Source organism: Ursus arctos, unplaced genomic scaffold, assembly GCF_023065955.2.
Source record: "Ursus arctos isolate Adak ecotype North America unplaced genomic scaffold, UrsArc2.0 scaffold_22, whole genome shotgun sequence".
In the NCBI taxonomy this organism is placed as follows: domain Eukaryota; kingdom Metazoa; phylum Chordata; class Mammalia; order Carnivora; family Ursidae; genus Ursus; species Ursus arctos.
Window position 1 is genome coordinate 58112384 of NW_026622897.1, and position 14254 is coordinate 58126637.

General features: G+C 48.1%; 2 protein-coding genes across 2 annotated transcripts; both read right to left on the reverse strand.

Annotated features, from left to right (window-relative positions):
• Positions 1 to 3165: 3165 nt before the first annotated feature.
• UBQLNL (ubiquilin like) lies at positions 3166 to 5010 on the reverse strand. The gene has a single exon (XM_026489637.2). The coding sequence runs from the start codon at positions 5008 to 5010 to the stop codon at positions 3166 to 3168; it is 1845 nt and encodes a 614-aa protein (XP_026345422.2).
• A 2228-nt stretch (positions 5011 to 7238) lies between these two features.
• Positions 7239 to 13029, reverse strand: LOC113248272 (olfactomedin-4-like). Its single transcript, XM_026489636.4, has 7 exons — positions 12871 to 13029; positions 11998 to 12060; positions 11599 to 11751; positions 10582 to 10704; positions 10246 to 10399; positions 9698 to 9857; positions 7239 to 8146 (listed from the first exon to the last, which is right to left on the reverse strand). Exons 1-7 carry the CDS (start codon positions 12937 to 12939, stop codon positions 7423 to 7425), a joined length of 1446 nt encoding a protein of 481 aa, XP_026345421.2. The 5' UTR covers positions 12940 to 13029; the 3' UTR covers positions 7239 to 7422.
• Positions 13030 to 14254: the final 1225 nt, after the last annotated feature.

Genomic DNA, 14254 nt, shown 5'->3' on the forward strand with positions numbered 1-14254 from the left:
CAAGGCAGGGGCACTACATATTGACATGTCTGGAATATTAGATGTGTTCCACAAAGGAAATTGAGAAGAAATGAAACATCCAGTGAGAAAAAGGGGAGGGGGGAGAACAAAGCAAAGGAAGAAGAGTTCAGAAAGGAGAGAGTAACTGGTGGTGTCGATGATGCTGGTAGGTCAGGAAGATACAGGCAGAGAACTGACCACTGGGTTTGACAAGAGAATGGGGACCGCGATGGGCCTAGGCTTGGAAGAGTGGAGGGGGCAGAAATCTGACTGGATGGGTTTAAAAGCGAGTGGGTTTAAAAGAGAGTGGGTTGGAAATGAAGTAGATTCAATAAGAGTTTGTACTTAAGAGAAAGGTTATGATGGCTGCATGGAAATGTGGGCTTAGGGAAACTTCTGTTTTGTTTTATCTTAAGCTGAGAATATTACATCATGCTTTTATTCTGATGGGAACAACACAATGAGGAGGGACAAATGATGCAGAAGGGAGAGAAAATAATTGCAGGACTAAGCCATTGAGTAGATGAATTAGAGAGACTGGGGTCAGTGGCCAAGTCAAGAGCTTGATTTTGGTCTTTATTCATAACAGGATGGAGCACAGAGTGTACGGGCTGTCAGTGGATCACCAGATTTCAGTTATGGCGAAAAGGCGGGGATCATGTAGGGAAAGGTTAGAGGTAGAGTAGGGTTTTGCTGTTGCTAAATTATGAGTTCTAAATGGTAGGTGGAAAGGTTTGGAGAATTGATGACCAGTGGAAAATTGGGTCACATGAGGGATTTTTGGAGCATATTGGGATAAGAATCAGAAAGATGACACAACAGAGTTTGAGCTTTTCAGGTAACGTGAGGCAAACAGGGTATGAAGCTTAACTAGGTAGATTAATTGATTGGATAGGGACTCCTGGGTGGCTCAGTTGGTTAAGCATCTGACCCTTGGTTTTGGCTCACGTCATGATCTCAGGGTCCTGGGGTCAAGCCCCACTTCAAGCCCCGAGTGGAGCCCCATGGTGCGCAGTCCACTGGGGGTTCTCTCTCTCCCTCTCCTTCTGCCCTCTTCCTGCTGGAGCTCTCTAAATAAACAAACAAACAAATACATAAATAAAATCTTTAAAAAAAAAAGGATGAATTGATTGGATGAAGGCACCTTAATGGGAAAGTGGAAAATCCATTTTAGATGTAATTCTTTCTTGAGACCTATCTTTCTGCTAGTTTGAGGGGGGAGTGGGAGTCTGGCAGTCGATCTGCAGGTGTGCTTGGAGTTTTGTGGACCCTCCTTCAGTCTTGCTGATGGCAGTGTCAGGGCTGGAGGAGGGGTAGTCTGTGAGGAGCACACGGATTTCTGTGGGTACCCTCTGCAGACCAGAGTCTGAGTCCACGTCATCACCTCCACTGCTCCAGCCACAACCAGCTCCCACCTGCTCCATTTCAAGAACTACCTCACTAGTGGGCCCACTTTCACTTCAACCTCTAGCACAGTCTTTTCCCACTTGGCAGCCAGACCCATGCCCTGAAACACCTGCATTGTTTGCTCGAAATCCAGCAGGGATTTTCTACTGCATTCATAGTAAAATCCAGAGTCCTTACCAGACCCTACAAAGTTCTTCCTGATGTCCTGTTTTTCCTCCCATTGTTTAGTTCACTCCACTCCAGCTACAACATCTTGTTATTCCTCAAACACATCAAGAATATTCCCACATCACGCTTTTACTCCTAGGTAGCCTCCTCTGCCTGGAACATATTTCTCCCTAAGGGAGTGTGTGTGTTCAGTTCTCCCAGTTTCTTCTGATTTCTGATCAATTATTGCCTTTCCAGAGAGGCCTTCCCAGATTACCCTGTGTGTAGAAGACCTTAGCCTGCTTCATTTTTCCTCATAGCAGTTATTCATAGGTTAAGTAGAATACAGTCTTATGCCCACAAAAGTAAACTCCTAAATAAAGGAACTTAATTTGCCCACTGCTATTTCTTCAATGCCTAAAACAATATTTGACTTATGAAATTATTTGACTTATTTGACTTTATTTGCCCACTGCTATTTCTTCAATGCCTAAAACAATATTTGACTTATGAAATTATTTGGCTTATTTGACTTTATTTGGCCACTGCTATTTCTTCAATGCCTAAAACAATATTTGACTTATGTAATAGTTTACATGCCAATTGGCTGGGATACTCCTAGGGAGGCAGGAAGAGGAGGAGATGGGGCCTTTGCTAGGCACAGAAAACACAAGCTATGGACATTAGATATGCTGAAGGATGTGTTTTCTCGGAAGGTGCCATGCCCCCCACCCCCGCCCCGGACGCCTGAGTTTTGGTGATGGGAATATGCAGTCAGGGTAAGCAACTGTATCTCTCTGTGCTAAAGAGAGAATAGGGACAGTCCAGCAAACTGACAGGACTGTCAGCAAAGTCCTACGAGTTTGACAGTGGCAGTTAGGAGGAGATTCCTGAAGAGGATAAAGACTTACGGAGACCTGGCTGAAATGTGGACTTCTCCTACCCTAGCCCACCAGGCCATTCTTCTTCCACTTTCAAACTGGAACAACTTGGACTTGGGAAATTGAGGAAATCTTTATGACTACTTATGTGTCTATCTACAGGAATTTTCCTTTTGTATGGCTACGTTATGACTGTCTTCCCCTACACGTGGGTCTGCGTATGTCTTAGGTATTTGTGCGTTGCTGTGCATGCCCATGACTGTGTGTGCAGGGTGTTGAATGTATGTGCCTGTACACGTGAACCTTTGGCTATGTGACCTCGTGTATGTGTGCACAGCATATGCATGACCTTGGGTATGTGAGCATGGTATGATGTCTGAGTTTGTGGGTCTATGTACACAACCGTGATTCTCTATATTAATATCTGCACATGGTGTGTGTGTGCTCATGTGTGGATTGTAGATGAGACAGGGGTATCACTCACAGATAGTTTCCTTTTTTGCAGAAGAAACAAAGCGAAACCTCAGATGTGGGCATGTGGGAGTAGCCATTTTATTGACAGATCTTCTACCCATGGCCAGTGGTCTATTATTCAGTGGAGAAAACATTGTTTGGTTTCTCCTGTTCCAGGACTTCTCCTGGCTGGAAGCATCAGAAGAGGTGGAAGGGGCAGATGATGTGGTCAAATGGGTCAGCAGGCAGGTAACAAGCAAATAAGTAGGCACGGTGGTTAGAATCCTTGGGATCTCCTGAGCTTGCGAATAGCGGCACTGGTGTCCCCCTCAGTAGCGATGAGTGCCTGCAGATTGGCATGGTGGTTCCCAAATCCCATGGCCTGGAGAGACTCCATCTGCTGACTGAAACGAATCTCAGGGGCTTGTGGAAGTTGGGAAGGGTCTTCAGCTAAGGACTGTAGCTTCTGCTGGACGGTTCCAGATTTGTGGCAGCATTCAGGATCTTTGGGTTCAGCAATATCTGGCACATCCCAGGCCCAGGGCACCGTGTCAGGGTAGCTGCAGCTGGGGGCAGGAAGCCAACCCAGGCCCCATAGGTAGGGTGCAACCCAGGGTAGAACAACAGGAGCCTCTGTGGCCAACAGCTGCAGACCCTGCTCAATCTGCAATATTGCTTGTGATGCTTTAGGGTTGGCTAGGGCTATCAGCATGTCGGGAAGCTGTGTCTGCTGCAGGAATGCGGGCAGCTGCTGCCTACACTGTTCACTCAGCTGGGGCATACTTATGAACAACATCACCTGGGCTGCCAAGTACGGGTTGTTCAAAAGCAACTGCATCATGTTTCCTGTGATCTGGGAGCTGATCTGCTCATCTGAAGCCTGGAGGTCGTCTTCTAATTTCTGGTCAGACCTATCTAGAGAGATGGTGCCATCTTTATCCTCTGCCTGGGGCTGCTGGGTGAGCTCTATGCTAGGTAAGGCTGGTACCCCAGCCGGCTGCTGAACGGGACAGGTGTGACTCCGGCACGTGGCGGAGATAGTGGTGGCATAGGCACTGGGAGTATGGTTCACCCTGTTGGGGGTGACGTTGGCTGAGGTGATGGAGGATAAACCACGAGAACTAGTATAGATGACTCGGGTTGTAGGGAGCTGTGGGAGCTGGTCCCGCCGTTCCTGGGGTGGTGTTGGAGATGGAGGTGAGGATTGAACTTGTTCCAAAACTTGTCCTTCCAGGAGAGCTGTGAAAGGATTGCCCCCAAAGGGATCTTGTGAGCTGTTGAGCATTTGGTCATTGCAATCAACATAACTCTGACCCAGGGCGTTGTCCCCACCGGGCATTGTCTCTAAGCCCAAGTGTGCCTGTGGGCTCAGTGGATGCTCAAGATTCTGTTCAGGTTGCTGGATCTGCATTATCTCTTGAATCACAGCAAGGTTTCTGGCCAGCTCCAGAGTCTGCCATAGGATCTCAGAATTGTCGAGGATGTGGGAGACTTCTGGGTTCTGCTGCATCAGTTGTTGCATGTCTGGGTGTTCTGAGATGAACTGTCTCATGAGGTCTGTGTCAGACAGGAGCTGCTGGATACTAGGATTCTGTAGCATCTGTGCTATGTACTCTGGACTACCCACTTCCAGATCCTGGGTATGCGTTTTGGGTGCATCAGACTCCACGAGGAGGGCTGATTCCACTGGGGTGTGACTCACACCGGCAGGTTGGTACACTCCATTGCTGTTTCCTTCGGTGTTTCTGTCCCGGTGGCAGGGCTCTTCGGTCAGCAGCTTCCGGGAGGAATGGGCTAGGGATCTGGAGCTGCGTTTGGACTTGATGACCAAGTGAATGGTGTGGCCATCTAGGATGCCCCTCTGGCTCAGTGTGTCATGGTCTTTGAGAAGGCGGCCCATGAAGACCAGCACGAGTTGGTCCACCTGGCACTTAAAGTGAGTGGATAGCTTCTCCTTGAATTGCCTCACTGAGGTGTCATCTGCTATCATAAAGTCTTCCTGCTTGCCTGCAGTCTTCACTATCACTCGGGTGACACTTGAAGAGATTTTCTTGTCTGCAGGCAAACCAGAAGGACGCCCACTCTGGGCCATCCTGGGCGTTCGAGAGATGACATGCGGCATGGACCTCAGTGAGCAGGCAGATGGTGAGCAGGTAGAAGCCGGGGCAGAAGGGGTGAGGGCAGACGGATGTTTCTGCAGGCCTTCGTCTCAGGTGTTGTATTCTTAGGCCAAAGGCTAGTTTCCTTGTTGCCCAGAGAGGGATGACTGACCAGGCTGGGGCCAGGTATTTTGCGATGTTATATCATCCCCCACCCCACTTCTCCAGATGTGGCCCAGCTGAGGCCTGTCGTGGCTACTGACTCATACTTGGTACTAGGTGGACTAAGTAAAGATGACTCCACCCAGGGCTGCCCCTCCCTTCTGCCCCACCCACCAAGACCATAACCTCTTCAAAAAAGGGATATTGTGATGTCAACTCTAGTCTCACAGTCTCTGCCAGGACCAGCTGGGGAAGGGAGACATATGTGTGGGGGTGGGGTGGGATCACCAGATCTCCATAATAAAATAAAATAAAGTCATTTTCCAGAAAATGGAGGACAAAGTTCTCAGGATGGAACTATTTAAAAAAAAATGGGAATGCCTGGGTGGCTCAGTCAGTTCAACGTCTGCCTTCAGCTCAGGTCATGATTCCAGGGTCCGGAGATTGAGCCCCTGCTCATTGGGGAGCCTGCTTCTCCCTCTCCCTCTGTCTTCTGTTCTCCCCGCTTCTGCTCTCTCTCTCTCTCTCTGTCACATAAATTTTAAAAATTTTAAAAATCTTAAAAAAAAAAGTCCAGATTGTTTATGTGAGATGTGTTCTTGTCTGTGGTGTGTGGGTCCCTGTTGGGATGGCAGGCTTGTTATGTTGAAAGTTGGGTTTGTTGAAGCCATGGATAAAACTGCATACCTGTAAGAATAGATTCTTTCCTGTAAGAAGGATCTTATTACTTTCGTTAGAGATCACAAAAAAGTGAGGCCTTACAAAGGAAAAGGGAGCAAGGACAAAGTTCACAAGTGGAAGAGGAGGTCATGATTTAGGTCATGATTTTCTTCGGCTCTAGGTTTAGGGATACTGGACTTAACTGACAGTGCTCCCATGTGGAGAAAGCTTTCCTCTATCCTAAAAGCAGCAGCAAGGCTAGCTGCGGAGGCTCCCTAAGGAACATATCAATTAAAGGCACGTGAGTCCTTCCTCGCAAAATATTTTTTATTCACCTATCTCTTGGCCTTTTCTACATGTCATTTTAGCAGAACTTTTAGAAATATTTGATTCAGTGTCTTAGCCCAGTCTCCAGTGCCCACCTCTGTGGCATAGCATTAGGGGGAGAGATGTCTATAATTCAAGAGGTGATGGCGGAGGTGATTCGTAGTGAAATCCCTAACAGAACAGGTTTAGGCAACTAAAACAGATTCTCAGTTCCATGCAGGTTTGGAGGATGGTGCTTGATCTATATTTGGGCAGCAGATGAACTTTCCCTTAGTGGATATGTTAAAATGTGTACTTATATCTATGGAGATGGAAATATTCTACATATGAGAAAGAACCGATATGGCTGCTTGGATGTATATTTGTGAATGTTCGTATATGTGGAAGTATCAGCATGAGACAGTGTGCATGAAGTGTTCTGGTATCCTCTGTGTGACTATGAGGACTTTGGGGTCTGAAATTTTGAACATTCCATCCAACCCCATGGAAGGGAGTTAAACCATGGGGATAGATAAGTAACAGAGGTGGGGTGTCCGGGCCTCCATGTTCTCAGTGTGTTGAAGATGAGCAAAGAAATGACAGACAGTTGGCCAGGGGACTTCCTGTGTCACACCTAAAGGTTCTCTACTGAGAATGTCTAGACCACCAGCTCAGTCCCTGTCAGACCCTCCTCATGCTCAGCCATTCGCTGCTCACTTCCTAGAATGGGACTTAGGCTAAGGCCTTCTCTCAATTGCATTCAAAGTGAGATCGATTCAGGACAGGGAACCATTGATTTTCACACCGACACGCTGTCCCTTTTCTCCCGAGGTACCTGCAGGCGGCTGAGGATAAGAAAGCGGGCTTCTATACCCCTTCTAATGACCAGCTGCCCTGGGTCTCTGCACTGGGACCAGAGGCTCTCAACCTGAGACTTACCATCCTAAGCCTAGTTCATGGAATTTTATAATTGTCAGAGCTGGATTCCTGGTTTTCAAAACACAGAATAGATTTGTTTTAAAAATTAGAGTGCAGTTCCTACAATTCTAGGATTCTAGTAAAGAGGTGTTTGTTAGTGTTAGTTTCCCAGTTAAACCCCAATCAAATCCACCTAGGCCATTACTAAAAAGAACTTTAATGTGAAGATTGAGTTATCCATTCTATAGAATTATCAATTATAAAGAATCATCAATAATAAAGACATAATCAACATTTCTCATTCAGTAGGACTGATGGCCATTTTGGGGGGTGATCCATCTGGAGGATGAGAAGGAGACATGATTCTCCCAGTACTCTGCCCCAGGGGGTCAGGGCCTGGAAGTTTTCTTGGGTGTGACAGGATGTGGTACGGTAGGAAGCCAGGAGAACTTTCCAGCTGGTAGTTTTGATTGCTTGTGCTTCAGCGTCAGGAAGCTGAGGTCATAATTGATCAGGTAGCCATCATTGTAGACATAGAGCTTGTGATCCGAGGGGGAGTAATTGATGCCATGAAGCGTTTCCAGCATCTTATCCAGCAGGATGCTGAGACGGCGCTCCCGCCCAGTGGTGGTATCAAAAGCATAGAAGATCTCCTCTTGGCGGGTGCTCAGGGGGCGTAAGGCGTAGAGCACTCCACAGGCCATGAAGGCTCCTGACATGGCTGGCTTGTACTGGCTGGTGCGCCAGGTTTTCTCCACTTCCAAGGTGCTGGTATTGAGACGGCTCACAACCAGGTTCCCCTTGCTCTCCTCAGTGGCATAGAGCACCCACAGCCCCTTCTCATCACCAGCAAAATCTATGTCTTTCCAGGACACACCAGCATAGGAGAAGCGGTTGTTGTAGGTGGCGCTGGGCAGCGGGCGTCGTAGCAGCAGAGTGTTGGAGGAGAGATTCACCTTGGCAATGTCACGTGTGCCGTAATAGTTGAAATACATGAAGTTCTCGTACACGGTATTACCGCTGCCATCGCCGTAGCCCATTGACCTCTCCACGTAGTTCTTCATCAGCACCAGGTCATCATAGGACTTGTACAGCCGGTAGTAGTCAAAGTACCTAGGCCAAGCGCCACACCAGCACCGTCAGGATACACAATGCTGATAAAAATGAGCAGGCTAATGTTCTAATTAATAGTGGGAGCTTTGGAATCAAACAGAACTGATTTGTAATCTCTCTTCCTTTACTTACAATATACTGGGACAAAAACATAACTGTAAGAAAATCAGGAATAGAAATAACATTGACATCAACTCAACAATGCCTCGTGGAAACTCTGAGTGGCTTATCTCATTTAATTCCAGCAAAAGCCCCAGAAGGTAGCTTGTATTCCCACAGACTAGGAGACTCGGTCTCAAAAAGACTACGTAATTTGCTCAAAGTCACTTGGCTCATAACTCAAATCTGTAAAAAGAATAACATAGGAGTCTATTTCATTGCTATTAGGACTGACTGGTCCTAATAACCAGTTAGTAGACTATTCATTGCCGAGTGAGCAATCAACAAGGGATAGCTATTTTACTTTTCTACTTTATGGAGACTCTTCTGTACCTAGATTCCACTGCCTTCCACCTGCCCCTAAGACACGCGTGTACTGCAGCAGGACGTAGTTCTGGAGCTGGATTTGGGGAGACACATGCTCATGAGGTGACTTTGGAAAGTTCTTTAAATTATCCCTGAATTCAGAGTGTTGTCACTGCTTGACCTTGGTCCATAAGTCCTGCCTTACCCACAGAGATTTTGAGATGATTTAAAATGCAAAGTCATGTTAACACACTTCACGAGCTATAAAGCACCTGGAGGAATCGGGAGCAATGTTATCAGTAACACTGATCTATCTGAGATGAGCTTCCACTGAGCTCTTCGGTGACAGTTTCAAACCACGCTCATCCTTCCCTCCCATAATCTCCTATGCAGTTGGATCTTTCTCATACTCCTATGTGGACTGACTTTAAGCTCCCTGCCTGTGTGTTAGCCGAGCCGCCTAGCCAGGCTGCCAGGTAATTGAAGGGCTCTTTCATCTACTTGTGGATTCCATTAGCAATCCTTTTATCTAAAAAGCATCTATCAGCACGGACTATGCTGTTCACTTTGCTGTGAAATCTCACATGATATTCTCAAAATTTAACTATCCTCACTTTCCAGGCAGCTAGAATGGGTCCGAGACGTTAATGCATTTCTCCAAGCTCACATAGCTTACGTGGTAGAACTGAGATTCAAACTCAGCTCCATTTGAGTCCAAGTCTCAAGTATGGCCAAGTTCATCCTTTAAACTACTTCTAAGAAGAAGCTAGGATTCTGAGGGCCAGGTGGAAAAGAGTTTCCTCTTGAGATAAGATCAGGCTATAGATAGAACCAGTTTGGATTAAGATGGGATTAGAAATTTCAGACAGTGGGTTTGTGAAGGAGCTCAGGGCCATCTCAGTCATCCTTAATCCTGAGAGCAGCTCTACAATGTAACCTGTCAGGCCTAGGCTAAGTTTGCCAGGGTCATACCTAAAATGGAGAGAGGAAACTCTGCTAGGGCCACAAAGAAACAAACCTGTTACGGTAGGGTAGGAAACATTTGGAATGAACCTGGTTAAAAAAGAGAAACCATCCTCGGCTCACCTGTCCCCTGAACTCAGAGGAGCCACCCAATAGAGGGAAGAGTCTGGATTGGGTGTCGAGTCTCGACCCCAGGCACCTGCCTTGTGGGAGAAGCCTCTCCAATTGAGTTGCACCACAAGAGGTCTGCTGACTCTCTGGAGGCCTCCATGGGCACAAGAACCTAGAGAAGAGAGCAGGCAAGGTAGAAACCAGGAGTGAAACACAAACCCACAGGGAGAGGACAATGAAAGTGTTAATAGCCATGTGTGCATTTCAGCATCTTTCCTTCTCCTTGAGGGCGTGCACAGGTGTATAAGCAGGTTACCTTGCATAATAGAGGATAGTGCACATGACTGATTATAGGGATGTCTGTATATATCTGTGTATGCTAGTGTGCCTGTATGTGAGCATGTCCCTATCACAGTCTGCGTGCCTTAGTGATGCGCCATGCAAGGAAAAGAAAGATTTATTCTATGTCAAGACCTTTGGTACCCAAACTTCAGTACCTCCATTCCCATTCCCTGTCTTTAGGGAGATGAGATCTTAAGAAATTCAGACTGAGACCTCACCAGGGGGCAGGGGTGGACCAGAGGCCTCTTGCCACCTCTCCCTTTCACAATCAATGAGCCGGCTCTCAAGGACATCCACCTCCTGGCGGTAAGCACGTAGGTTGCGCTGGTCAGAGTCAGCCAGAAGCTTGAGTGAGAGGCTGGCATTTGCCACCTATGGAAACAAGATGCCAAGGATATGGGTCATGGACTGTTCCTAAGAACTGAAGTGAGGCTCCCATATCAATCAGCTCAGTGTCTTTTTTCCCCAGAGATTTTGGAAATCATCACATTTATGAGATTAAATAAGACAGGAGACTACGGAGGGGAGATGGATTCTCTAATCTACCCACGTACCTGGCTCTGGAGTTGAGAAAGGAGGTCCTCAGCCACACTACCTCCTCCCTTGGCGGTAAGCTGGGTCACCAACTCCCGTGCTCCCTCCAGCTCCAGGCGCAGCAGGCTGTAGGTTGGGGCCTCCTAGGAGGAAGCAAGGGCAATGGGATTTCTGGGCTTCAGGGCAAGGTTCATTTCCAGGACTGATCTTCAGTGGTGCCTGCGGACTCACTGACTTGGCTGTGGGACCAGGGACAGGCCCGTGCCCCAAACTTCAACACCTGTGGCTCTTTCTTCCATTCACATGCCCTCAAATGCCACACAGCCAACGAAATACTCTCAGATCCGGCACTTTCATTTGTTCTATTAGAGCCCTTGGGGTGAGCATTCGTATCAACTCCATCTCACAGCTGAGGACACTCATGTCCCTCTTTTCACTGCAAGAAAAAAAAACTGTTTCCCCCAGATGCCCAGCTTCTCTCCCCGCTTTCCTGGTTATAGCCACACGCTCACGAGTGTCTTGGTGAGTGAATGAATGCACAGACTCCCAGCTTCCTGGTCCTCTCCCATCAGCCTTCCCCAGGGCCCCATGAGTGCCCATTCCAAAGAGCAACTGCCCACATCGCATGGTGGGTGCCACATTTCCATTCACTCACATTTACTTAGAGCGTTGACTCCAAGCTCACCAGCCGGATCCACAAGTCTCTCCAGATATCGCCCCTATTTTAACTCAACTCCAACTCTTTTCTGTCTCCTTTGCACTGGCCATCCCACTTCCCTCTTCTTTTGCTATAACCTCTGTCCGTCTCCTGCTGCACCTGTACCCATGAATTGTCCTGTTAGTGGAGGAAGCATATCGTACACAAGCCTCCCTGTACTGTGACTGCCACTGAGATTCCCAGAACGATACCTAATTCTTCCTTCATCCTCAGGATTCATCCCAAAGAAGAGGGCTATGCCTCCTTCCGCAATTTCTTTACCACCCTGGCTCATCTCATGCTGGATCCAGGAGCCCCAGCCCGCAGCCCCAGCACTCACCCTGGAGAGCTCCTGCTCATACTTGTGCATGAGCTCCTGGGTTATAGCCTGTAGCTGCTCCAGCTGCTTCAGGGGAGCGAGGTTGTTGGGCAGGTGAACTACACAATGGCACAGGCCATTCTCATCCACAGAACCTGGCACATTTTTCACCAGCTGCAAAAGCAAGGCCATGGGCACATTAAGCATGATGACACATGGAGCACTGTGTGCTGCGTAGGGACATGAAGCAGAAGGGCTGACCCTCCTCTGGGGTGTCTGAGAAGAGCTCTCTGCACAGGAGGCTTTTCATGACTGTCTCAGTCTCCTTCTGCTGTGACTTGGAGTGACCCTTCCCTTGACTTCCCAGAACATTGCACAGTCCCCTTCCAGCTCCTACAGATGGGGCCATCCTCACCCTACCTCATACACTGGCTGCTTCTGGTTGCAGTTCACAGAACTTAGAGTAGACTCTTCCTGGAGGTTCTGTGGAAAAGAGGAAAGACGATCTGAAAAGAAGCCTTAGGGGACCCGTGTAGGGGCACCATTTAGAGGTACTACTACTCTGGAGATTCAGTACATTCCCACAAGTTCACTTTGTCATGAAGACGGCAGGACAGAGAGCTCCAAATTGTCAAGGAAAGGAGATGAATATGAACAGCACCATGAGGCGCCAGAGTCTGGACTGATATTGAGCGCTCACTAGGACAGGACAACGTATGACTTCAATTCTTCATGTTATACTTGAAAACCACTGGTTCTGAGAATTAAAAAAAAAAAATCAGCTGGGGTTTCTTAAAGATTCTTCAAGAATCAAGATGGGTGACTACTGTCCTTCTCTGAATATGCCCACACATAGCTTTCCTGGCCCTAGGAGTTAATTTTGCATGTTTTCAGTCTGCAGCTGCAGCCAGTGGTATAGCTTCTGGGGATGATGAAGCAAAGGACACGTGCCTACAATAGCCCCGGTGGGCCTCCCTCACAACAGCATTCTTCACACAGAAAGAGGGTGGCAGATTTCTGCAGAAAGTGAGGCCTCAAAGAAGAGCAGGGTGGAGCCCAGAAATCCTCCTCTGTCATCTCCATCCTTGTTTTCCCTCTCTCACCCTAAGCCCAGCAACAATCAGAGCAGCTTCGGTATCCCACCCCCCTTCCAGACATTTCTAGGTCTCACCACCCTCACTCTCTCTCAAAACCTGGGACTTCTAGAAACAGATCAGTGTGGTGAGGGAAGCCACTCCAAAGCCCAGAGCCATCTGCCCACCTGCTTGAGATCCCTCTACCCTCAGTCTGTACCTGAGTCTGTCCTGGAAGCACCAGGAGGAGCGGCAGTAAGGGCAACCAGAGGGCCAAGGCAGGCTGCATCTTGCTTCTGCTACAGGAGGGGAGCAAGACCCTTGAGGTCTCCTAGGCTTTTATTTCTGGTACCAGTGAATGGTCTCAGCAGGAGGGATATAGATTTCAACATCTGAAAGGACTGAGCAAGTGAGAGCGGTTTTGAAGGGACAGGGTGGGGCGTGGGGAAAGAGGACTGTGATACACTTGTGCTTCCGGATATGGGTAGAAGGGACTTTTTTACACAAACACGGTCTCTCTTCTCTGTCTCCGGCTGAGATCTGTCCTTGTCCTGCTGGGCCCTCCTGTCCAAACAGAATAATGCAAACCTGAGACAGGCTGTGGGGGGCATTGGGATGGGTCCCTTTCAGGAGGGTGTATGGTCTTTCTCTCAACTTCAAGGGAGGAATACCCTAGAGGAAAATGTAACTATCCATCTGAAGGAGCCATTTACTTAACCAAGGGCCCTTGGAAGAGGGCCAAGCTCTATCCCTGGGGGGACTGCTTCAGCCACCTCGTGCTGGCCTGCTCTGCTATGTTCCCTCCCCACACCAAAAAGTCTGTCCTCTTCACTGTTCTAAGCACCCTAAACATTTCCATCCCACCCCACTATTCAGATGGATCTGCTAAATCGATCTCCTGCTGCCAGCAGCCTCCACTGCCTGTTGTTCAAGAAAGCCCCCTTCCAACATCTTGTCAAGCCTCTAGTCCTTTGGGCTGATGTACCCTAAAGAAAAGGAAGAGTTGGTTCCTGAGTCAACGCTCAGTGTTCCTGGGGCTGACCACCCAAAATGTTCTTTCCTTTTCCACTATGTCTCTTGAGTACTTCCCAAGCAGTGGTGAGTCTCAAACCCCCCAAATAAGGGAATGTCAGATGAAGACTGCATTTTCCCTCATTTTTCCATCGAGAAATTTGTATCTTTTATTATTTCCCTACTTGTCATTGCTCCCCCAATTCCGATATCATAGGCATTTCGCATAAAGGTCCTTTGCTAATGCATCGTCTCCTTTAGAGCCCCCTGTCCGACACGTAATACCCAGTAGAGAGAGGCATATGAAGTGTGTACTTCTCCTTCTACGGAAAGGGCCGGGGAGCTAAAGTGAATGTATGACCCCAGGAAGACATGCCTTGGGCTCTGTGGGGGCAATCCTTGATGAGAGATTATACCCACATCTTGTTTTACAGATTTTCACCCTCTGACTCCCTGCTCCAGGCTGGGATCCATTCTCCTTCAACTCCTCTGGCCTGGCCTTGCTGTACCCACAGGTCCAAGGGAGCCACAGAGGTTAGGGAAGTATGAGAGGAATGAGTTGGGACTTCAGCTACATGGAGCAGGAAACCTCT

Coding starts and splice junctions, on each gene's coding strand:
- UBQLNL (XM_026489637.2), bottom strand. CDS start 5,010: ATGCCGCATGTCATCTCTCGAACGCCCAGGATGGCCCAGAGTGGGCGT.
- LOC113248272 (XM_026489636.4), bottom strand. CDS start 12,939: ATGCAGCCTGCCTTGGCCCTCTGGTTGCCCTTACTGCCGCTCCTCCTG. Junction 12,061..12,870: donor TGCTTCCAGGACAGACTCAG/GTACAGACTGAG, acceptor TCTTTTCCACAG/AACCTCCAGGAAGAGTCTAC. Junction 11,752..11,997: donor AGAAGCAGCCAGTGTATGAG/GTAGGGTGAGGA, acceptor TTGCTTTTGCAG/CTGGTGAAAAATGTGCCAGG.